The sequence below is a fragment of the Cololabis saira genome, chromosome 19, assembly GCF_033807715.1.
Source record: "Cololabis saira isolate AMF1-May2022 chromosome 19, fColSai1.1, whole genome shotgun sequence".
Classification (NCBI taxonomy): Eukaryota; Metazoa; Chordata; class Actinopteri; order Beloniformes; family Belonidae; genus Cololabis; species Cololabis saira.
In genome coordinates, this window is record NC_084605.1 from 17,073,061 (window position 1) to 17,098,289 (window position 25,229).

At 42.3% G+C, this 25,229-nt stretch overlaps 1 protein-coding gene across 2 annotated transcripts in view; it reads right to left on the reverse strand.

Moving 5' to 3' along the window:
• The window catches only part of crhr1 (corticotropin releasing hormone receptor 1), a 149,715-nt gene that overhangs the window by 11,107 nt on the left and 113,379 nt on the right, over positions 1-25,229 (reverse strand). For both annotated transcript variants that reach the window (XM_061708459.1, XM_061708458.1), the window contains exon 10: positions 17,163-17,235. In XM_061708459.1, coding sequence (XP_061564443.1) covers positions 17,163-17,235 — 73 coding nt within the window. The remainder of the gene's footprint in view (positions 1-17,162; positions 17,236-25,229) is intronic.

Genomic DNA, 25,229 nt, shown 5'->3' on the forward strand with positions numbered 1-25,229 from the left:
CCGCCTCGATTCGGGCCGCATGAATCACTGAAGGGGAACAGCCGTCGCTTAACAAAAACCTTTTATTTATTTCATTCTCTTGCACCAGTATGGTAATACGGCCGTGTGAAAGCTTAAGATAGACTCGAATCTCTCAGGAGGAATATAATCCTCAGCGCGCAATCCCACTGAGGAGCCGCTCCAAAAGAGGGAATGGAGGATTATGGAAGCGGAACGGTGTGGTCAAGGACCAGACTTCAATCCCAATGAAAAGCGAGAGGGATGTAAACAACAACGTGTTTAGGAAACTGCTCACATTTTGTATTATCAATCAATCAATCAATCAATCAATCAATCAATCAATCAATCAATCAATCAATCAATCAATCAATCAATCAATCAATCAATCAATCACATTTTTTTTTATATAGCACCTTTCATCCAAGTACATGAAATACAAAGTGCCTAACATTTTGACTGAAAAATAAGCATAATAAAAATAAGAATAAAATAAAAACTGTGAGACCAATGCACACTGACAATATAGTTAATTAAAATGAAATAATGATAAAAGTTCAAGAATTAAGGCTAAAAATAATCAGTCCACAACAATAAAATATAACAATAATTATACATTTATTATACAATAATAATAATAATAATAATAATAATAATAATAATAATAATAATAATAATAATAATAATAAATTATACAATATTAACATTACAAGAAATAGATAAATAAATAAAACAAATACCTCTAAAAAATGTTAAACAGAATAAAACTATAAAATTTGATGCTACATAAAAGCCAGACCAAAGAGATGAGTTTTATGAAAGACCCACTGAGTCCATCCATCCATCCATCCATCCATCCATCCATCCATCCATCCATCCATCCATCCATCCATCCATCCATCCATCCATCCATCCATCCATCCATCCATCCATCCATCCATCCATCCATCCATCCATTTTCTACACCCGTTTTATCCTCACAGGGTCAGGGGGGTTTGCTGGAGCCTGTCCCAGCTCGTTAAAGGCGAGAGGCAGGGGTCCACCCTGGACGGGTCGCTGGTCTATCGCAGGGCGGGAGTCAGACTTTTCCATTCTGTGATGTCTGGTCTGACAATTTCACTTTTATTTGATTTAATTTATCTATTTTTAGTGCTGATACCATTTCAAAATGGGCATACACACTAGATTTAAAAAAAAAAAGTTTTTAAAGGAACATTTCAAGCCTTTCAGACCGAGAACTTATTTTAAATGCTTTCTTATACAGTACAACACATCTTAACTGTTACATCTTGTTTTAGAAAAAAATCTCCAGAAATCAAATGTTCTTCTCTATAGACACAGTTTCAATAGAAAGAAAACACTTCAATGGAATGTGCAGATTTGAACAAGACTGCAGAGTCCCCTTTGAATTCCTTTAGATAGAGTTAATGCTCCAGCTATAATCTTTTTTCTTGTTATCTGTTAGCATCAGCTTGTTTCTGTTCTAAATTAAATCAGCATTCATTATTAGCGACACCAGGACTACAACTTCACAAGGCTTTCTATCCTGATTCAACTAAGCTAAGCTAAGCTTTCTCCAGCGGGAATAAATGCTTCAAATAGTATTTTTTGGATTCAGACTTCAGTCCCAAAACCCAAGTAGAAAAAAGGTAAAAACTCTTTGCACTTCACATTTTTGCACCTTACACATTGCACATTTCTTTCTTTATCCAAAGCGACATACATCTGAGAGAACAACACAAGCAAGAAATCCCATAGGAGGGTACAGCATGGATCAGTGCTGGTCAGATGACGACGACGACGACGACTACTACTACTACTACTACTACTACTACTACTACTACTACTACTACTACTACTACTACTACTACTACTACTACTACTACTACTACTACTACTACTACTACTACTACTACTACTACTACTACTACTAGCCTACTGCTATTACTACTACTACTACATAGGAGGGTCCAGCATGTGCTGATCAGACTGCTGTGAGTCCAGTTGGACACAACAGCAAACCTAGGTCTTAAAATTCACCATCATAATATCATTTTGTCATAAGTGCAAGCAGCTTTCTCAGTGCTGAGTCATGCAAAGAGCTGGACAAATCTAACTAATTCGGATGAGCAGAGAAGTTAAACTAAATGCAGAAGTGCTAATTAAAGAGTCTTTGGCTTGCTCTTAAAAGTAGGTACAGACCCTGCAGATCGGACAGAGTTTGGTAGGTCGTTCCACCATCGGTGAACATTGGAGGAGAAGAGTCTAGTCACTGATTTCACGGCACGAAGATGTGGTTTCCTAGCAGAAGATGTGGGCACAAGTGTGGTGGAATCCAGCTGCTTATCTGAGGAGGTGAGGAACGACTGGCTGGACAGACAATGAGCTCAGTTTTGGACAGATTTAGCTGAAGGTGACGGTCCTTCATCCATGCAGAGATATCAGAAAGACAGGCCGATATTCGCATTGAGACGGCCGTGTCGCCAGGTGGGAAGGAAAGGAAGAGCTGGGTGTCATCGGCATAGCAGTGGTAGGAGAACCCATGAGAGCTAATGAATTCACCTAGTGAAGTTGTGTATAGTGAAAAGAGAAGAGGGCCCAGCACCGATCCCTGTGGCCCCCCTGTTGTCAGCTCATGTGATCTGGACACTCGTCCTTGCCATGATACTCTGAAGGATCTTCCTGCGAGGTAAGACATGAACCACAAGAGGACAGAGGCCATGGTAACGCTTTTGACTGAGAAAAGTAATGCCCATCGTCACAGAATCTAGACGCACATTTTGATGTATAACACACCTGGGTGCACGTTACGGTTCGGGCCGCATTAACGGCAGAAGAAATGGCATAAATTGCACCAAAATTACACGATTAATTCAAAATGGCCCACTTCCTGTTCGGTTTCGGCCATGGCGCAGAGAGACTTTTCTTTAAGTTGCGACATGATACAGGTGTGTTCCGATTTTCGTGCATGTACGTCAAACCGTATTGTGGGGCTTGAAGCACAAAGTTTTCTAGGGGGCGCTGTTGAGCCATTAGGCCACGGCCATTAATGTAAACCATTCAATATCAAATTTTTCACCAGGCCTGGCTTGCGTGCAAAATTTGGTGACTTTTGGGGCACGTTAGGGGGGGATAAAGGCCATAATTTCATTAGAAGAAAAATGACAAAAAAAAAAAAATTCCTACAGATACAATAGGGCCTTCGCACTGTCAGTGCTCGGGCCCTAATAGTAATAATAACCACAATCATATGCTGTAACCATGCACCGTTCAATAACCAGGTCTACCTCATACTGCTGCACCTTTCACTTTTTTTATTGTATATATGTTAATAAGAGCTGTCTTTTTCCTATTGCCTCTTTACTGTACAGTGAGCGAAAATAACCGAGTCAAATTCCATGTCTTGTTTGACCTTACTTGGCCAAATAAACATCATTCTGATTCTGATTCTCTGTGGTCCCTCAGAACCTCTGTGAGCCATGGGCTGGGAGGTTTCTGTCTAACTGGCTTGGACACCAGAGGACAGAGTTTATCCAGAGAGGATGCAAGTGAGGAGCAGAGTGTTTCTGTAGCCTCATTAACAAATAGTGTGAGAGGGAAGGGAGGGTAGAGCAGACCTCATCAGACAGCTGTGTATGGCTGAGAGAACGTAAGTTTCTGCGGTAGGAAAGCATCTTTGGAGTCAGGTGAGTGAAATGAGGAAGGGAGGTGGAAAATTTAACCAGGAAGTGGTCTGAGAGGTGCAGAGGTGTGACACACATGTCAGCTGTATTGCATTTTCTGGTCAACACCAGGTGAAGGATATTACCAGATTTGTGCGTTGGAGGACTGGGCCCGAGTAAGATTGAGAGTGGATGAGAGCCAGAAACTAATTTGCCTGTGTTTTGCCAATGTGAATGTTCATGTCTCCCGGTACAATTAGTGGAGAGCCATCATCAGGAATGTCACAGAGAATCATGTCCATTTCAGAGATGAACTCATCTATGTTGCCTCCTGGAGGGTGGTATATAACCAGAATGTGTGCAGTGAAGGGCTTAGAGATCTTTACTGCGTGATATTTGAGTGATGAACAGTTGTGGGACGAATAGATGAGAAATTCCACATTTCTGGACATTAGAATGCCTGTACCCCCTCCTCGTCCAGCATGGATGAACATCAGCAACACTAGTTCATGCTAAATCACATGATTCCGTGGCCTATGGCTTTTTTAACGCAGTACAAAGGAACTTTTGCGGTTTTTAGCTTCCTAAAAGTAATCAGACTTTCCCATCAACTCAAACTGAGATTTTAACATGAAAGAAAATTATTTTGTTCTGCTTTAAATGACTCTGTGGGAGGTGTGTTGTATTAACTTGTCAATCGTCGTGGTCTCTGTATGTGTTTCTGCTGGCTGTACATGACCTGACGCCTTCAGGGATAATACGGACACCCTTGAACCCCTGAACCTCAAACATTCACGCAACATATATGGTATTTTCAGAAAGTGAGGGTTCTGCACAATTGCATTTGCCCTTTCTTCTTTATTTTTTGTGGCCACAAACCAGTTTTGAAAACAGGGCATGAATTTGTAATGGCTGACCCGCTGGCGGGACACTGCTTCATTGTGAGTCCTTCCTCGGTGCAGTAGGAACAAATCAACATTTCGGTATTAAAATGTGTCATATAACATATCCTAGCTGGGAAATACACGTTTTAATGTACAGTTGATTCATTCTAACAGCATCATAATGAGCAGCATAGAACCGTATCTATCAGTTTATTCAACTTATCTTTCTCCTAGAAGCACAGTCCATATTTACTTTGTTTTGGATTTTCTAATAGGTGTGTAAGTAAAGTTAAGCCTTTATAGTCATTGTACATCCAGTATACAACAAGATTGGGAGCATTCTCCATTTGGTGCATTGGCATAAACAAAACATTTTAAGGCAAAATAGAATACAATTTAAATAAGGTAAAAAGAGCATATGTTTACATACAATTTGTGTGGTGAATACTGCACAAGATTTCGCAGGATTGTACAAGTGATTAAAGTAACTTATGACAAAGTGACATTAAATTGTATGAAGAAGATGATGATAAAATAAGAGTTCAAGTAGGCCTACTTCAGGAAAATAGGGATGGGCATTTGATTAAATTTCCTTCATCGACAATCAGGGAAATTAACGATCAATTATCGATAAATCATTATGTTTTCCATATTAGAAAATACAACAAAAATACAAAATACACGTGTTGTTCCCCAAAATATTTATTTTAAGAACAGTCCAACTCTTTGGGCAGATAAATTGGCAGTTCAAATAAAATTCAGAGCCGGCGCCCGAAAACACATTTTTGTTCCAAAATAAAAAATAAAAAATCCAAAAACACAATCACATTAAACACTCAATCAAAAATATAATAATACTTAGGACTGAAAAGTTTTGCCAAAAGATAACTTAAAACTATTCCTAAAGGAACAGAGCCGAGTGAGGGAAAATACTTAACAAAAGTAACTTACTCACAGTGGTGATGACTGTCCACTTCTAACAGTAAATAAAATAAATCCAACAGCAGCTGGCTGATTTTTGTTGATAAAGATAAGCATCCGTGCTAACATTGCGGTGATGGTAGCCTGAGAGCAGGATGCACCGCCACCAACGTTAAGCAGGGTCTAATAAATAAAACCTTGTAAAAATAAAAACCAATGCGCATTTGGTATCAATTAAAGACCAAAAAATATGATGCAGACTACTAAATATACTATCTTTAAGCTCCAAGTCTCTATTAGTAAACAATCTACCCAGACCAGGACTGATATTTTCTGTTTAACAGAAACATGGCTACAGGAGGAACAGTATTATAGTTTAAATGAATCGACGCCGGCCGGTTACTTTAATTATCATATTCCCTGAAGCACGGGCTGAGGCGGAGGAGTAGCGGCGAGCTATAACTCCAGTCTTCAAATAAAATCTAAACCTAAATGTTATTATAATACGTTTGAAAGCCTTACGCTTAGTCTGAAACTCCCGAGCTGGAAATCGGAGAAGCCAGTTTTGTTAGTGGTAGTGTACCGGCCCCCTACAGAGTTTCTGTCTGAATTTTTCAGATTTCGTATCTGGTTTATCGATCAGTAGAGACAAAGTCATCATAGTGGGTGACTTTAACATTCTTGTGGATGTTGACAGCGATAATCTTAAATTAGCTTTTAATTCTGTTCTAGAATCAATGGACATCTCACAAAAAGTACAAAGTACAAGGTTTTAATCATACGCTCGATCTCGTCCTCACCTGCGATGTCAAACCCAAAAAACTGTTAGTGTCGCCTGTAAACTCCTTCCTATCCGACCACTCTTTAATAACGTTTGAATTTAACATTGTTGACGTTCAAGTGCAAAATATGAGGTTTTATTTTAGCAGATGTTGATCCGATAAAGCTATTGTTAAATTTAGGGAGGCCATCGCTCATTTTACCACAGTGGAACATAATGAAGCAGTTGAGGCCAGTGACCTGGGTTCTACCTCTGCAGATGTTGATTTCCTTGCTAGTAACACTGCAGATTTGCTGCACTCAGCTTTAGATGCAGTTGCTCCTTTGAGAACGGGTCTCTAACCATAGGAGCTTAACTCGCTGGTATAATTCACATATGGTTGATACAAAAAGTGCGTAAAATGGAATGTATGTAAGTGGTACTCTTGTGAGTCTGTAGGCTCTTATCGTGAATGGAAAGAAAGTCTAATAGTATACAAAAAAAGCAATTCGCAAAGCTAGGAACAGCTTATTAATTATCGTTGATAGAGGATAGTAAGAATAACCCACGTTTTTTGTTCAGCACTGTAGCCAGGCTGACAAAGAGTCACAACTCTGTTGAGCCGTGCATTCCTGCAGCTCTCAGTAGTGAAGACTTTATGAGCTTCTTTAACAGTAAAATAATCTGAATTAGAGAAGAAATCAACCAGGTCCACCCTGTGGGCATTTTTTCAGCTTTAGCAACTTCCTTAGGCTCTGACTTGACTTTATGCTGTTTCGATCCTGTAGACCTCCCTGAGCTGACCTCAGTCGTCAATAAAGCTAAATCATCCACGTTTGTTCGACCCTATCCCGACTCGACTACTCAAAAATGTTCTTTCTCTTATTGGCACGACAATACTGGATCAGATCAACTTATCCCTAAATTTAGGATATGTACCACAGGTTTTTAATGTTTCAGTAATTAAACCTTTACTTAAAAAACCTTCTCTTGACCCAGACATTTTAGCTAATTGTAGACCAATTTGCAACCTTCCATTTGTATCTAAAAATCTGGAAAAGGTAGTTGCAAGCCAGTTATGTGACCATTTGTATAGAAATTACCTATTTGAAGTTTTTAAGCCAGGGTTCTGAATGCATCATCTATCCGACAGTTTGTTCATGTATACAAGGTTTCTTCAGAACAAACAAGGGTCTGCTATGGTGTCCCGCAGGGTTCAGTGCTAGGGCCAATCTTGTTCAGTTTATACATGCAGCCCATGGGAGGTATTATCCAGAATCAAACCATAAATATTCATTGCTATGCTGATGATACGCAGCTCTATTTGTCTATGAAGCCAGATGAAACCGAACCGTTAAGTAAACTTCAGGCATGTCTTAGGGACATCAAGGACAGGATGTCCACTTGTCTTTTGCTTTTAAATTCCGATAAAACAGAGGTTATTATTTTTGGTCCCAAGCATTTTAGGAAGGGATTAGATGGTGATGCGATGCCCTTCAGTACAACTGTGAGAAACCTTGGTGTTATTTTTGATCAGGATTTGTTTATACAGTGTATTAATCAGGTTTGTAAAGCAGCGTTTTTTCATTTCCATAATATCGCAAAGATTAGGAACATCCTCTATTATATTGTTGTTTCAGTTCAATTCTCTTTTTTTTATTCAGGAGGAGCAGGGGCTAAATTACAAAAGTGTTTGTGTCTCACAATTATGCAGAGTTGTGGTGTCCCTTGATTCCCTTGACAGAGGTCATTGTTTTTGGTCCCTAACACCCTAGGAAGGGATTAGATGGTGTTGCGATGGCCTCCAGTGCTACCGTGCAAAACGGTGGTGTTATTTTTGATCATACTCTCCCAGAGTGATGCTGAAAAACTAATTCACGCGTTTGTATCTTCAAGACTAGATTACTGTAATGTATTATTAGCAGGGTGTCCAAGTAATTCTCTGAAAATCCTCCAGCTGATCCAAAATGCAGCACCAGATTGCTGACAGAAATGAACAAGAGAGACCACGTCTCTCCAGGGTTAGCTTCCCACCATTGGCTCCCCGTAAAACTCAGAATCCAATTCAAAATGTTATTACCGTATTTTCACGACCATTCGGCGCACCGTGTGGAAAGGCGCACCCTCAGTTTTGTGTGTAATTTTTGGATTTAAAACACACATACGGCGCACCGTCCCAAAAGGCGCCGTCTACAGACACGGAGCTGCACACACGCGCGGCGCAAAACACACACACACGCGCTGCAAAACACACGCTTGCTGCAGAACACACACACACAAGCACACAAGTGTGCTTATTTAAAAATAGAGCGGGAGCAAAACTTAGTTTGATTGTATTTTATTTCAGTTTTTACATTAATCAACCCCTTCAAAGTCCTCATCCTCTGTTTCTGCATTAAAGAGCTCCCCTAATTCAGCTGTGCCAGTCCGAATTTCCTCGCTGTCAGAGTCACTTTCCATGCCGTGCGGCGCCTCGGAAATGCCGGCTTTTGCAAATGCCCGAACAACAGTCCCAGCAGACACGTTAGCCCACGCATGATGTGTCAAAAAAACCACTGGGTCGCCGCACATAGACGTGCCTCAGCCACTCGATCCATCCCTTCATCCATCCAGCCCTTTTCATTTGCCTTTATAATGACTCTTTTAAAAATCACCATAGGCGGCCGTTTCTGTCCATCAGCGTGGCAGCCAAGCACAACAGTAAATAAACTTTTCATACCCCGTAATGCGGATCCCCCACCTCGTTGTTCCTGTCCTCTCCCCCGCGCTAGCCTACGGCGTAGGGTACGGAGGCGACGCACACCCCCGTCTTCTCCACCGCGCTGTTCCCCGTTAACTCCACCACGCTGTTCCCGTCCTCTCCACCGCGCTGTTCCCCGTTAGCTCCACCGTGTGATTCACCGGGATGTCGAACGCGAGCGGCACCTCGTCCATGTTGGTGATGTGTTGGCTGCAGAATGAGCGGAAGCTCTCCATCTTTTCCATATAAACCGCCGGGCGCTGCTGCTGTGCTGGCACCGTGAAGCGAAAGCGAAAGCACCAAGACGGACCTCCATGAAAATGTTCAATTTTCATTTCTTCCGCCAGCGCTACTGCTTTCAGGCCGTTGAAACGCTCCTTCCACCCGCTCTGTGCTTCGCACCCCCCACCCCCCTTCCCCCTTTAACGTCTGTGGATGGTCTCTATCACGTCCGCAACTCACGGGTGCTTCACACGCCTCCTTCTCCCTTTACCGTTCTCATGGTGGCCGTCCGCCTTACATTACCGTAATACAGGTAATAGAAACGGCGCACCGTTTCATTGGGCGCGCGGCACATTCTTTTAAAAAAAAAAGAATTTCATGTGCGCCTAATGGTCGCGAAAATACGGTACTTATAAAGCCCAAAGCGGCCGAGCTCCGCGATATTTGCAAGACCTAATGTTCCTAATAGAGCTCTCCGCTCTCAGAGTGCAGGTTTACTCCAACCTGATCTCAGAAAAATCCGTGAAATGCCCATGACCTCTCACCACTATTTTCCGTGGTACCAACACGGAAAGTGGTATAATTCCGTGTGAGCACCACGGATATTGTACCATGCGAATCAATGGATTCCGTTGACGTGATATATACACGGATTATGACATTATTATTATTTATATATTATTTTTTGTTATTGTGGCTAAATTATGAGTTTTTGTCGCGCAAGGTACTGTTTGTTACTGTCAGTTTATAAAAGCATGTTTTTAACGCTGTTTTAGCAGTGTTTTATTGAGGTTTTAATGGGAGCACCACGGATATAGTACTATGCGAAGTCAATGGGATCCGTTGTCGTGATTTCAATGGTTTGTGACTTGTGTTTGATATCAAGTTAAAAAATGAGAGTGAAAGAAGCTTCAAGTGGCGACGCTTTTCTTAAAATTTTGTTTGTGTTGATGCAACTGAGAAATCAGCTGAGAGCCGCGAGCGGCTGACAAGTGACTGAGCGCCTGGTGGATCTGGTCGTTCCTTATCGCCCGTATAGATCCTTTTTTAATTCTCTCCTCAGCCACCAGGTTTATGAACATCTGCACCTCAGAGTTGGATCACGAAACAGACGTTTGCGCTGCCATTGCCTGTTGAATAAAATGAAGAGCCGCCAGCCGCTCTTGCGCTGATTCCCGCTTCCTGATTCAAACGTCTGACGGCCCTGCCCCCCGACCAATCGGTGGCCTGTAGTGTGATGATGTCAGATCCAGGGCCGACTCAGCCGCCTCCACCCGTAGTGTAAAAACGCAAAACGGGGGCTTGGCTGAGTAGGTACTAGTGTAAAAGCGCCATTTGTTTCCTGTCCCCCACACTGTGGCTCCAGTAGGTCCCTGGAGAAACATCAGACTTGTCCATCCAGAAGAGCGCAGTCTTAGGAACAGCTAAGATACTGCACAGGACCCTCAAGCTCCCAGGTCTCTGGTAGAGGACCAGAGCTTGAGATCAACAGCCACCCTTAATTAAGTTAGATTTTTTTTTTTTAGATTTATTTAGATTTATTTATTTGCACAGTTAAACATTACACAAATAAAATTACCAACTTTACAAATTAAAGTGCAGGAAGAGGCGAAAACTCAAAAGAGCTTATCAGGTGCCTCTACCTATAGTTAACATAAAATTTAACATCATACTTATAAAAACAAAATATACAAATGAGCAGTTAGAAATCTATAAATGATAGAAATTAAAGGAAAATTACAAAGAATTTACACAAAAGAGAAATGATCGGATATATGAAAAACGATAGAGTACAATTTAATAATTAAGAAACAATCAAAAAATAAACGACTAAATAACAAACCAAATGAACAAAAACAAAAAATAATTTCAAGGAGATTACACAAAACGATAAAATGTGTCGGTACATCCATTACTCATGCCGGAGCAGTTCCATTTACAAAACAAAAATTAAGTGGGTGTTTCAGACATCCTTTAAAACCTTGTACAGAGAAGCATTTTTTTGCTAAATGGGAATATGTATTCCATAGTTTGACCCCCCTGTACCGTAGTGCATATTTAGCCCTGGTTGTAACACATTTTGGAGGATGCAGATCTAACGCTCGACGTGTTGCATAAGAATGGACCTGAGAGTTTGTAGTAAAATAATCTTTGAGGTGAGCAGGAATGCTTTCCTCCTTTAAGACCTTATAAATAAAAACACATGTCTGATAAATATTTATGTTATAAATGTTGAGAATATAAAGTTTCTGAAACAAAGGAGTGGAGTTAAGTTAAAAAATCATGTGGGCAGAAGTGCTCCAATGACTCAAAAGCTTATAGATCCACCCATATCAACAGTAACTTCAGGTAATTGTTTTCTGTGTGAGTTCTTATTCTGGTTGTTTTTTGCCAAATATGATGCCAGGCATCAAAACAACTCCCATCTGGTGTCATCCGTCCGCTGGACATTATTTCAGAAGTCTTGTGGTCTGCTCAGATGCATCCTGTCCACATGCTCAACACTAGCGTGCCCAGTGAGGCCTGCAGGGACTGAGAAGCAGCCTTGGGTTGTTTGTATTTCTCCGAGCGTTGCACGGTCTGACCCTGGGGGTAAATTTGCTGGGATGTCCACTCCTGGGAATGCCTTCCAATTGTGAATACTCTTTCTCCCTGTAGAATGCTGAACTCCAAACTGTTCAGAAATGGTTTTATAACTCATATTCCAGACTGATGCTGTAGTAAGAACTGTGTCTCTTCGGCTTGTGGTATTGTCTTAACACACACCCGAATCCTCTTTCTGCAAAACCTTGCAGCAACTTACCCCAATAAATCCAGTTAAAGCAGTAAGGAGCTACTTCGCCTGTATGATTATTTTATTTCTGCCTTCATTTTGGTTTAATAAAAATGCATGGTGAAATCTGTTAACAGTTATATTAATCTTTGTCTGAGTTTGTATTTCACGAACACCCGCCTAATACTACTAATAGTAACACCCACTACAATTATTTGACTTTTATATTGTTTTAACATGAAAAGATTAAAAAATGGGCTCACCTTTGCACATGACTGTGACAAATGATTTTCATTTTCTGTCTATTTCAGATTTTATCTCGAGTACATTGATATTGATCCACAAGTAATTACTGTGGCCATTTCAATGTACAATCAATACTGATATGAGTAAGAATATTATCTAAACCGTTGAGTTCTCTGAATTTACATTGATTTATTTTCTAGTTTAATATTCATGCCTTTTAATTTGACAGTTAATCTATTCATCTGTTCTTTTTACTTATTTTCAGCCAGACTATAGTTTCTAACAAAATACAAAAAATGACCTCCTAAAATAAAGTTTCCTTCCTGCGAAACCTAAATAACAAATTTAGCAAATCTTACTATTAAAAAAGGTCATTCACCCATTGCACTTAACTCATCTTTAAAGCCACATTAATATTTTATAATCAAATTTGATGTTAAACTATAGTTTAATAAAGTGCTTGTATTAAGTATTGTGTTGGTTTAAGGTTTTGTCAGGAGGGGCACAGTAACCCAGTGTGGAGAAGCTGAACAAGGCAAGGCAAGTTTATTTATATAGCACAATTCAACACAAGGTAATTCAAAGTGGTTTACATTGACAGAACAAAGCTCCTTTGTATACTTACATACTCTATTAGCATCTTGTACACGCTCTATTAGCATATAGTCCAAAAATGCAAAAAAAAGTAGTTTTGTTAGTGTTTTTGTTTCCTGGAAATGTAAATACTTACCACTCGTGTTGCAATCAGGGTCAGATACTAATTTATTTGAGTCCATAGAAAAGCTTTCTTGAATTTCAAATTTCATCAGAGGTGGGATGGAGCTGAATGACGCCTTATCAGGCTGCCGAAGCTGACAGCCTCCCTGACTTCTGTTTAAAAGAAAATATCTAAACCTGCCAATTTACATAGAACTTAAGATGATAATATTTTACTTTTACTTTATTGCATTATGAAAGAATCTCAAAAAGCCCTACAAAGGCAAATTACATTTGTGTACACTAACACAATACATTTATAGCCTATTCGGCTTATTATTGCACAAGCAATAAGATTGGACAAGCAGCTAACTACCGGATAATTACTCATAGGGATATAAATGAATCTTAATTTTAAGCAATTTCATGAATTATTGAGGAAAATCTCACATCAAAATTATAGCTAAACATCTTGGTTTGACTCTTCTGTTAAGTACCTGCTGTATCTCAGCTGCATTTAATTAAGGAAGGTTTTTTTTTTATTTTATTTTTTATTCCAGCTCACTGCAGGTGTCATCTCAAAATAATTTTCGTATCTATGTGGATGTTGTTGAGGTGCATAAAATCCAGCACTTCCGTGCAACAGCCGAGCTCCACGACAATGAGATGCTGAGCTATTTAAAGCTTTGGGTAAACAGCAGGATTTCCTGACAGTGGAAAAATATAAAATAAAACCACCTGAACACGTTATAAAGATAAAAACCTTTGGATGTGATTTGCTACTGAGTTTAACTTTGCAGTATGTGATGAATGATAAAATCAATAGCTCATGCAACTTGTGACAATGATGTAACATGCAGGCAAAAATAGACATGGGAATGTTTTTCAGAGCCGGATAACCTGACCTTGGCCTGAGCAGATGTTGTTGAGGTTCTGCGTTCCTAGAGTCACACACTCGGCTGGTTCATACTTGTCTAATGCATTACAAGTTTGTTTCTGATTATTTTTAATAACTTACTCAGTGTATTTGTAATAGCAAGAGATCACGCTAGTGCTTATTCTTAAAGCCACTGATGGTGAGGCAGTTTACAACCAGAACATCCTCACGGGAGAAAACATTCTGGTGACCCAACAACGATCCTGGGGGATCAAGTGCTTGGCAAAGACACAAAAGCCCAGGAGAGCACAAGATTGTAAGCAGGACTGGAGAATTTTCAGGCTAAGAAGCAAAGAGATTGAATGAGGCAGATGTGTTCTTGGGGGGGTGGAGGGTGGGGTGGCGGGTGGGGGGTGGTATGCCAGGAGAGACAGAAACACTGTGGATAAGTGCCTCTTAAGGAGATGACTTTTTTTTTTTACAAATAGGGTAGAGAATGTAAAGGACTGTTGTGTTTTGTTGGGACACGGGAAGGTCGCTCAACCAGTGGATGGCCAGCAGGGACAAGATTGACTGAAACTGTGCAGAAACAGTCACACTGAGGGTGGCAGTCACTTTGTTAAGCCCTACGGACACAGGCAAAGGATAACAGGGGAGGTGTTCAGACCCTTGCACCTCATTTCTACACGTTAACACACAGACACATTTGTAGGCACAGTTCCATTAAAAAGAGAAAAAACCCCAATGTTCAATAAAATAACCTGAAACTCATAGAATGAACATTATTTACTAAAAACTGACACATTTAATCAGACATTGCATTTGAATTGATGTTCAACAGCATAATTTAAAAAAAATCCAAACAAATGAAAGTGGCCTTGTCACATCAGTTGGTACTACTGCATATGGACAAGCCTCTGGGAGAATGTCCTTTGGACAGATGAGACAAAACTGGACCTTCTTGGCCAGTCACATCAGCTCTGTGTTCACAGAGGCAAAAACGAAGCATTGAAGGAAAATAGTGCAACTGTGAAACATGGAAGAGGCTCAATTATGTTCTGGAGCGTTGCTGTGTCTGGTGCATGGAGTCTTGAATCTACAGGATACTATGAAAGGTCAAAATTATCAAGGTGTTCTGGAGACAAATGTGCCAAAAAGCTTTGTCTCATCGCATCGATTCATTTCAATTCATTTCAATTCAATTCAATTCAATTCAATTCAATTCAATTCAATTCAATTCAATTCAATTCAATTCAATTGTGAGTCCTGATCTAAATCCCATTGAACATAAACAAAAGATGCAGTCTGAAGAAGAAACCCGTTAAACCTGAGGAGTGGACTACAATACCTGTTGACAGGTGCACAAGCCTCACAGAGAGTTACAGAAATCTATTGAATGCAGGGATTGTCTCAAAAGCCCGTGCCACAAACATTTAATTGCACAACTCTCCTTAAACAACCTGGAATTCCAGCAATTTAATGTCATTTTATAATATGGCCTACATTTGCACATTTTGACTGCCGACAAGTATGAACTTTGGGATTTTCGTTCTCCAAAATTTACAGTAAAATACAAATAAACTACATATTCAAATTTTTTTTAGTTAAAGCACCACTGGGAGAAAATACTAATAACTGCATTATTATGACTGATGCATTAATACGAATCATTATCAAACACTAATTTTTGAGACTTTTAGTGTTCCAACTTTACTTTGGATTAAGATGCTGCGTTTCCTCGATCTGACAGCTGTTTGTTCAAATTTACAAAATTTGTGAAAAGTAGACAACAAAATTAACTAGAGTTGTGTATCAAGCCTTTAGATGTGTTATTGTAAATGAACAGGCAGTTAATTATAGTGATTACAGTGCAATGTTAGAGAAGGCCTTAAAGTTTCCATTAAACTGACGAGTGCAGGGCTACTTACCAAAGCCTTACAGCAGGGAGATAAACAGATATGGACCCTTAGAAATGTGCAGGTTTTTGTAAATGAATCCTGTCCATATGCATGAATCTATTAAGATGTAAGTACCTGCAAAACAAATTTAAATCTGCTAGCAACATTCATTTGCTATGAAATATAATCTGCTTTATCGATCTCACAATAATAGACAAACACAATGTGCTAAAGCTGATGATGCATAAAAAAGACATGATTTGTGATGTCTTTATCTTTTAAACATTCATACTACTGGTGTACATTTGGAATCTGGAACTATGAAATCATTTGTTTCTAAGAAATATTACAAAACATTAATTTATATTTCATTTCAGTTACAGTTACAGTTTCAGTTCAAATACCTGCAGGGATTTCTGCTGTATCTGCTCAAATACAAATGTATGTGAAGATTTGTTTAATTATTCCATTATTTCAAAATATAGACAGAAATACTCTTATTTATCCCATAAAACCTGTGTGCCAAAGACTGATGTGGTGTCAAATCTAATAAGGTATCGTTCCTAACTCCTAACTTTGGTGAAATGAGCTGGGATAGGCTCCAGCAGACCCCCGTGACCCCGCAAGGGATAAAGCGGGTATAGATAATGGATGGATGGATAATTTATATTTAACCTCACAACCTTGCTCTGCATATTAGCTCAGGTATGTTGTTGATAATCAACTGTAGTTAAGAGAAACTATATAATGCTCCTCTGAAATGTTGCATGAACCAAAGCGACCTATATAATGAAAATAATAATAAAAAAAACGGTACAAGTAAAGTCAAACTTTTACATGAGCACGGTAGCAGAGCAGACGCACTTAATGCTGCACTATTGGACTGAGGACAGTGTTTTGGCAGCTCCGTCACGAGGGAGTTAATGTAGGACAGACAAGAGATGACTAAAGCTTGTACAAGGAGCCATGCTGAGTCCCTGGCTGAGCTGCAAAATCTTTCACATGAACTTCGCTGAAGGGCAGGGTATCATGGGAGACCTTTGGCAGGTTGAAGAAGAGTGACAAAAACACAGCTAGACGCCTAATTATAAAGAGCTCGGTCTGATGGCCCTGGTCCAGTTTAAGATGCTATGCTGTCACTCCTTTAAGCTGCAGTTTAAAGTTATGCTGAATGCAGATGAGAAAGAATTCACGATGAAGGGAAAAAAACACAGATTTACAACCTGTACATCCTGTACCTGGGAAGTAGTGAAAATAAAACCAAGGAAACCCTCACAGAGTGTAGAAATTACCAGATATGTTCCAGAAGACACACACACTCTGACACAGTCTGATTTAATTCTTATTTTCAATTCCAAAGTGTAGAAATAAGTTGCGTCTGACTGTTAAAGCGTCACTTTTATCACTCTTAACAAAAGTAATGTGCTTTGATCTAATGAACATCTTAACAGCCGGTTATGCCAGACAGGATGTAAAATACACTTACCACCAACACGAGGATCATGGGACCTTGATATATGTAGTCAGTGTACACACCGGCCCGCTTGCCAAACCAGCACCTGGAACATCAACAACAGCGCTCAGTAATGTTCAGAAAAAAGTCCTGGAAATCAAGTTAGATGACGGCTCATTTCAGATAACAAGACAAGAGCAACATTGATGAAATACTCTGACTTCCAGTTGCAGATTTCACAGCTTGTTTTGAGTAAATCAAACAAAGATACACTGTCTGTCTAGACTGTGGCTCTTCATTTAAATCCTGCAGGTGCACAAATACATTTACAAACAAGCTGCAGACACAAAGCTCAGTTTCAGCTTTCATAAAACAATTAAACCGTTTTTCTATGAGAGGATGTTCTGCTGGCCAACCATGGTTGAGCATGTTATCTATGCTTTCTAATTAACCACAACACAGCTGTGTTCCTGCATGGAAACCTGCTATGCGCCTTGACAGCAGCCACTTGTTTACATGTGCACTAATAAACATATTTTTCAAAATGATAATGCACGGACACATTGTGAAAGAAATTTGGCGTAAACATGTTAAGCGCTCCCCCCTCCATCACACACAAAAATCCCCCAGAAATAAACATGCACAGTGTCCCGCAGCTGCTTTCATTCATTTCAGCTCTGTTTGAAATCAATGAACATATAAATCTATTTGATTCCATTTGGGTAATCCGTGTTGGGTTTTGTCTGTCTTTGAAATCAATCTGCATATCTTTAGAGACATCTGAAATCTCTTTGTGGTGGTGCTGAATCATTTTGTAGCCAGCTGGATTTTCTTCTACATCTCTGTCATCAATTTAAAGTCGTTTCAGTTTCGTGTTTCATCTCCTCAACAAAATTTGGATCTTTATCCTGTTACTTTGTTGTCACTCTGCAGTCAATTTGCAGCACTTTGTAACCATTTGATCTGTCAGCACTTGTTGAAAGTCTATTCTTTATACATTAATGATATTTGTGAAGTTTCGAAGACTCTACAGTTTGTCTTATTTGCTGATGATACTAATTTTTTTTGTTCTGGTGATGATTTGGGGCATATTGCTGAAAATATCACCAATGAAATGGTTAAACTTAAAAGTTGGTTTGACAAAAATAAGCTTTTGTTAAATCTGAAAAAAACTAAATTTATGGTTTTTACAAATCGAAAGAAGGATGAAATTGCACTTTCATTTGCAGGAGAGAGCATTGAGAGAGTGTCTGTGTTTAGGTTTTTGGGTATTATTTTAGACGACAAGCTGACATGGAAAAACCATATAGCATATGTAAAAGCCAAGGTGGCGAAGAGTATATATATTTTGAATAAGGTTAAGTTTATTTTGAATACTAACACACTAAGAACTCTGTATTGTACATTTATTTTGCCATATCTAAATTATTGTGTGGAAGTGTGGGGTAATACCTGTGTAAGTAACATCTATCCTCTGTTTGTGCTAAAGAACGGAGCAATCAGAGTCATTCACAGGGTCGGCTTCAGAGAACCATCAAACAGATTGTTTGTTTCGGCAGGTTTGTTGAAAATGGCGGATATGGTTGAACTTCAAACTTTAAAAATAATGTTCAAAGCAAAAAATAGATCGTTACCAGAACAGCTACAAAATTTGTTCAGATTGGAGGATGAAGACAACAGACTTAAACATGATTTCAAACATACTTTTGCAAGGCTAAACATAAAACAAAGGTGTATTTCGGTTACAGGTGTAAAATTATGGCATGGACAAAGCAAGGAACTGAGAGGTTGCACAAGTTTGTACCAGCTTAAGAAAATGTTTAAAAAAGAGAAGATAAGTGCCTACAAAAAAGAAGGAGAAAGAGAAAAAAATAGATAGAAGAGTGGTATTTTTGTTTGTTTTCTTGTTTATATATGTATAGTGTCATGGTTTGGTTTTTTAAGGACCCAAGTGCAGGAGACAGAGGGAGGCTGGAGGCAGGAGTTCTCAAAAACAAAAAGGGTTTTAATCCAAAAAGGCAAAGCAAAGTGCTGCAGAGCAGGATAAATACAAAAAACAAGGATCAGGACACACACGGCCAAAGCTCCGGGGGCCGCCCTCGGGACCGAGCAGACCAGCGAGAGAGCTCGGGGGGGCGTCCCCGAGGCCTAGGCCTGGGTCTTTGCGGGGGGCGTGACGGGGATTCCTGGCGGGGCTCTGAGACTGGACGGGACTCTGGGACTGGACGGGACTCGGGAACCTGAAGGGACTCGGGAACCTGACGGGACTCGGGAACCTGACGGGACTCGGGAACCTGACGGGACTCGGGAACCTGACGGGACTCGGGAACCTGACGGGACTCGGGAACCTGACGGGACTCGGGAACCTGACGGGGCTCGGGAACCTGACGGGGCTCGGGAACCTGACGGGGCTCGGGAACCTGACGGGGCTCGGGAACCTGACGGGGCTCGGGAACCTGACGGGGCTCGGGAACAGAGGGCTGCGGGACCGCCTCAGGAACAGAGGGCTGCGGGACCGCCTCAGGAACAGAGGGCTGCGGGACTGCCTCAGGAACAGAGGGCTGCGGGACCGCCTCAGGAACAGAGGGCTGCGGGACCGCCTCAGGATCCGGAGTCGGGGCAGACAGGAGGCGGGGAGCCGGAGTCGGGGCTGACAGGAGGCGGGGAGCCGGAGTCGGGGCTGACAGGAGGCGGGGAGCCGGAGTCGGGGCTGACAGGAGGCGGGGGGCCGGAGTCGGGACTGACAGGATGCGGGGAGCCGGAACAGGAGCAGACAGGATGCGTGGAGCCGGAGTCGGGGGGCAGAGGATCCCCGGAGCTGCCCGAGTGGGGACCCGGGTCCGTGGCGCTGGCTGCGGGGGTACCCGGGTCCGAGGTGCCGGCTCCAGGGGTACCCGGGTCCGAGGCGCCGGCTGCGGGGGTACCCGGGTCCGGGGCGCTGGCCCCCCCTCAAGGGACAGATCCCAGATGTCCCCACAGTCCACATCCAGGGCGGGCTGGGGGGGCACGGGTCCTCGGAGCTGGCTGAGGGGGGGCACGGGTCCTCGGAGCTGGCTGAGGGGGGGCACGGATCCTCGGAGCTGGCTGAGGGGGGACACGGGTCCTCAGAGCTGGCTGGGGGGGGTCCGGAACCATCACCGGAGGAGGAACTCCAGCAGGAGCTGAGGCGTCCAGGACCACCGCTGGAGCCAGAACAGGGGGCGATGCGTCGAGGACCAGCGCCGGAACAGGGGGCGATGCGTCCAGGACCACTGCTGGAGCCGGAACAGGGGGCGATGCGTCCAGGCCCACCGCTGGAGCAGGAACAGGCTGGGGCTGGCGCTGACGCCGTCGCTTCCCCTGGGGCTGAGAACCCCTGGGCCCGCCTCGAGCCAGGCGTGTTCCCCAGAAGGGGGAAACAGGCTGGGATGCGTCCAGGACCACCTCGGGAACAGGAAGAGGTGCGTCCAGGGCCCCCACCGGAACAGGCTGGGGCTGGGGCTGGCGCTGACGCCGTCGCTTCCCCTGGGCCTGCAGGCTCCTGGGCCCACCCAGAGCCAGGCGTGTTCCCCAAAAGGGGTCCCAATACTCCTCCTGGCGCAGAAACTCCATAAGGGTGAGGTAGTCTCCCGCTGGGTCCACCTGGTCGGTCCGTTCTGTCATGGTACGGTTTTTCTAGGACCCAAGTGCAGGAGACAGAGGGAGGCTGGAGGCAGGAGTTCTCAAAACAAAAGGATTTATTCCACAAAAAGGAGAAAAAAAGGCGCTGCAGAGCAGGATGAAAAAACACAAAACTAACAGGGATCAAAAAACTACGAGGAGACATGGAGGTGGAAACAGTACGGACCGACAGGGAACCAAGGAATGACAAGACAAGATATACTGAAGGGATAACGAGACATGACGAGACACAGGTGCAGACACAATCAGGGCAGATGGGACACAGGCGGGGCAAGACAGAAACTGAAAGTTACAAACTGGAGGGAAGTGTCAAACCCTGACATATAGATAGATTGGTGTTCAGCAAGTCAACGTAATTGTATTTACAGAGAGGGGCAGGCATCATAAGTTTTCTTCTTCCTGCTCCTTTTCTTCATGGTGATAATGTGTACTTCTTGGAATTTTGTACAACATTGTTAAGAAGATATACCATGAATGGAATAAATGAAATGAAATTAAATGAAATGAAATGAAAATTCTGTGGGACATTTTGAAGCTGAATACCTTGATTGCTTTTGCATTTATGGGCTTACCCTCACCGGCCACTTTATTAGGCGCACCTGGCTAGTACCGGGTCGGACCCCCTTTGGCCTTCAGAACTGCCTTAATCCTTCGTGGCATAGATTCAACAAGGTACTGGAAACATTCCTCATTGAGTTTCATCCATATTGACATGATAGAATCATGCAGTTGCTGCAGATTTGTCAGCTGCACATCCATGATGAGAATCTCCCATTCCACCACATCCTAAAGGTTCTGTTGGACTGAGGTCTGGTGACTGTGGAGGCCATAAGAGAGGTGAACTCATTGTCATGTTCAAGAAACCAGTGTGAGATGATTCTTTATGACATGGTGCGTTCTCCTGCTGGAAGTAGCATCAGAAGATGGTCCACTGTGGTCATAAAGGGATGGAAATGGTCAGCAACAACACACAGGTAGGCTGTGGCGTTGACACGATGCTCAGTTGGTACTAAAAGGCCCAAAGTGTGCCAGGAAAATATCCTCCACACCATTACACCACCACCACCACCAGCCTGAACCGTTGATACAAGGCAGATGGATCCATGCTTTCATGTTGTTGAATCCTAACTCTGACCCTACCGTCCGAATGTGGCAGCAGAAATGGAGACTCATCAGACCAGGCAACATTTTTCCTTCTTCTGTTGTCCAACTTTGGTGAGCCTGTGTGAATTGTACCCTCAGTTTCCTGTTTTAAGCTGAAAGGAGTGGCACCTGGTGTGGTCCCCTGCTGCTGTAGCCCATCCGCCTCAAAGTTCATCATGTTGTGCGTTCAGAGATGCTCTTCTGCAGACCTCAGTTATAACGAGTGGTTATTTGAGTTACTGTTGTCTTTCTATCAGCTCCAACCAGTCATTCTCCTCTGACCTCTGGCATCAACATGGCATTTGCAACCACCAAACTGGATATTTTCTCTTTTTCGGACCATTGTCTGTAAACCTAGAGATGGTTGTGGGTGAAAATCCCAGCAGATCAGCAGTTTCTGAAATACTCAGACCATCAACCATGCCACGTTCAGAGTCACTTAAATCACCTTTCTTCCCCATTCTGATGCTTGACCATGTCTACATGCCTAGATGCACTGAGTTGCTGCCATGTGATTGGCTGGTTAGAAATGTGCGTTAATGAGCAGTTAGACAGGTGTACCTGATAAAGTGGCCAGTGAGTGTACAGTACGTTGGTGTGAGAACATCAATTGATGAATCCAATGAGAGAAAAGAGTCTTTAATCATCGTTGTCATTTGTTTTTACTTCTAAACCTTAATTTGACTTATTTGGTTAATTCTAGATGAGAGAGTGACACTGAAAACCAAAGGCTGGTGAACATATTAAAAGGTGGCGGTTACAACATACAACTAAGTTGATATTTGCATGTGCAGACAGGCTTCCAGCGGGTTTAGCAGGGACCCTTGGTGGTGTTGCAGAGCCTCGACTGCTGGCACGTGTCTCTTCTACCAGGGACTGCTTCACAACAAGACTGTAGCAATGCACCTTCAGTAGCTCTGTCCTCTCAGCAGAGCTCCGCTCTGCGTCATTCCTCTCCTCCATCCTGTCGGGCCCCACGTTGTGCGCCAGTGTAGCAATGCTCGTGCTACGGGGGTCACCAGACAGGACAGCCGACACAGGGTTTCGTGCAGGAAACGTTTATTTGCACCCAAGACACACGTGCAGACTAAGCAGCTTCCTCCCAACAGAGACCTCCTGGCTGGTGTGCAGCCGCTGCTCAAGTAACCAGGCAGGGTGGAGAGGTTGATTGGGCACCACCAGACAGGACAGCCGACACAGGGTTTCGTGCAGGAAATGTTTATTTGCACCCAAGACACACGTGCAGACTAAGCAGCTTCCTCCCAACAGAGACCTCCTGGCTGGTGTGCAGCCGCTGCTCAAGTAACCAGGCAGGGTGGAGAGGTTGATTGGGCACACCTGTGCCCAATCAGCTGAGTGGCTGCTCCTCCACCCTGCCACAAAGACTTTTAGGGATCTTCTGAGGCAAGGCCCTGCCTTAGGGTAGGTGTGACCGTCCAGCCTCAAAAATCTGCTGAGTATGACATGGTTTTGGTTTTAATTGGGAGCTGGCTGGGTATGCTGTAGGAAAGGAAACCATGCTCAGCCCTTACAATGGCCTCTTTGAATTAGAGTCTTCAGATCTCATTCACCGCCACCATCTCTGTATGCAGATAGAGATGCACCAAGCACATGAGCTGACAGGACCAAGGAGGAGGTTGTGCCTGTTACATCTCCTGTCCCATAGATTGTTTAAATACAGTTCAAGGCAGACGTTGACATTTAGTCAGTGTGGATGAAAGAGTCCATGAAGGAGATGGAACAGAAGCTGTCTGAGGAGCGAGCGGCAAAACTCCGACTCGAGAACAGAATATTTGATACGTGTAAACGTTTATGTTGCGTAGGACTGTGTTTATTTTTGACTTTCTAGTCTCATTAACCACATTTAAAGCACTGCAGCCAAATTCACACAGCCCTCTCTGGGCCTACAGAGATCTACACAGATATCTTTTTACCGAATCCAGGCAGCACTTTTTCTGTCACACACAGTCCCACATCGATGAATGCATTTTGGGTAATGTGGGGTTCAGTGTCTTGCTCAAAGACACTGATTTAGACTGTGAGTTCAAGATTTGAACCAGCAACTATCAGAACTACGCTACCTGCAAAACCACAGCCATCCCAAGGTGATGGAACAATGAAGTGCTGAAAGATCTCTTTGAACATTTCTTTTTTAAGCAACAGCACAAAACATCTTCAAATAGGAAAACAAGAATACCTGTGCTCAAGTTTTGAATAATTTTAAGTTTTCTGTCATCAACACAAAGTAATACATACATGCAGTCCCAAACATATCCATCCGCCCACTTTTGAGAGCCACACTTTTGAGTTTGAGCTGCATGACTCATTCGGCATGGTGACAGGGAACAGCAGTTCCCAAGGTGATGTAATTCTTCCAAATGGAAGAACATGCTCAGCTGTTTTCATTTTGCTCCATTTCACTGTAGTAAAATAGGTATGTTAGCACTGCTACGCATCTGTGCTGACTTAAAGTGACATTACATTCAGACAGATATAGAGGTGTCTTGTTACTGGGGAAAAAAAATCGCCCTACCTTGAGGAAGTAAGAAAATGTGTGACAACAACAGAGTTTAACAGTGTTGTTTCCATCTGAAATCAGGGAAACTTATATTATTCAGTGGTGATTAAAATTCCATCATGTCTTTAAGTTGTCACTACCTTTTCATTTGATGTTGTGATAGGGATTTATTATAGATGGGAGGTGCTTTGTGCCAAATAAAAAGGGTTGGTTTAACAGCACTAATTGGATTGACCAATACAAAGTATGTTTCAAAGAGCTTAGTGGAGACCTGGGGACGATATTATCTCCCCTGTCCTTTTCGAGGTAGAAGACCTGGGAGCTGATGAATCAAAAGTCTCGCAGTCCACACTTAAGCTCATTTCATTTCCCTGTAGATTGAAATGTTGCTGTCCGAGAAAGAAAACTGAGGTCCAAGAGTGTGCACCTTTTTAAACTCAATGAAAATTTGGAAAATAAAGCATAAAGGAAAACTGCCTTCTGGAGGAAAGTTGTTGATAGAGTGTTAATTTGGCCCTAGTGACAGATGTATGAAGGCGAGGAAGTGAAGTCTGTACTAAATTGTGCTGAAGCAGCATTGGCTTTTCGCTTTTTCAAGCTTTTTCGCTGCCAGTGGAACTGGTAGATTCGATTGGAAATGTGATAATCAAAGATGACAGGAAACTCTGTCTTAAGTCCTCTAAATACGAGGACGAGAAAATGAAAGTAATGGGACTGGGGCCTGCTGATTGCATGAGCAGCTTTTAATTATGCAAAAAGACAAACATTTGGACACTTCT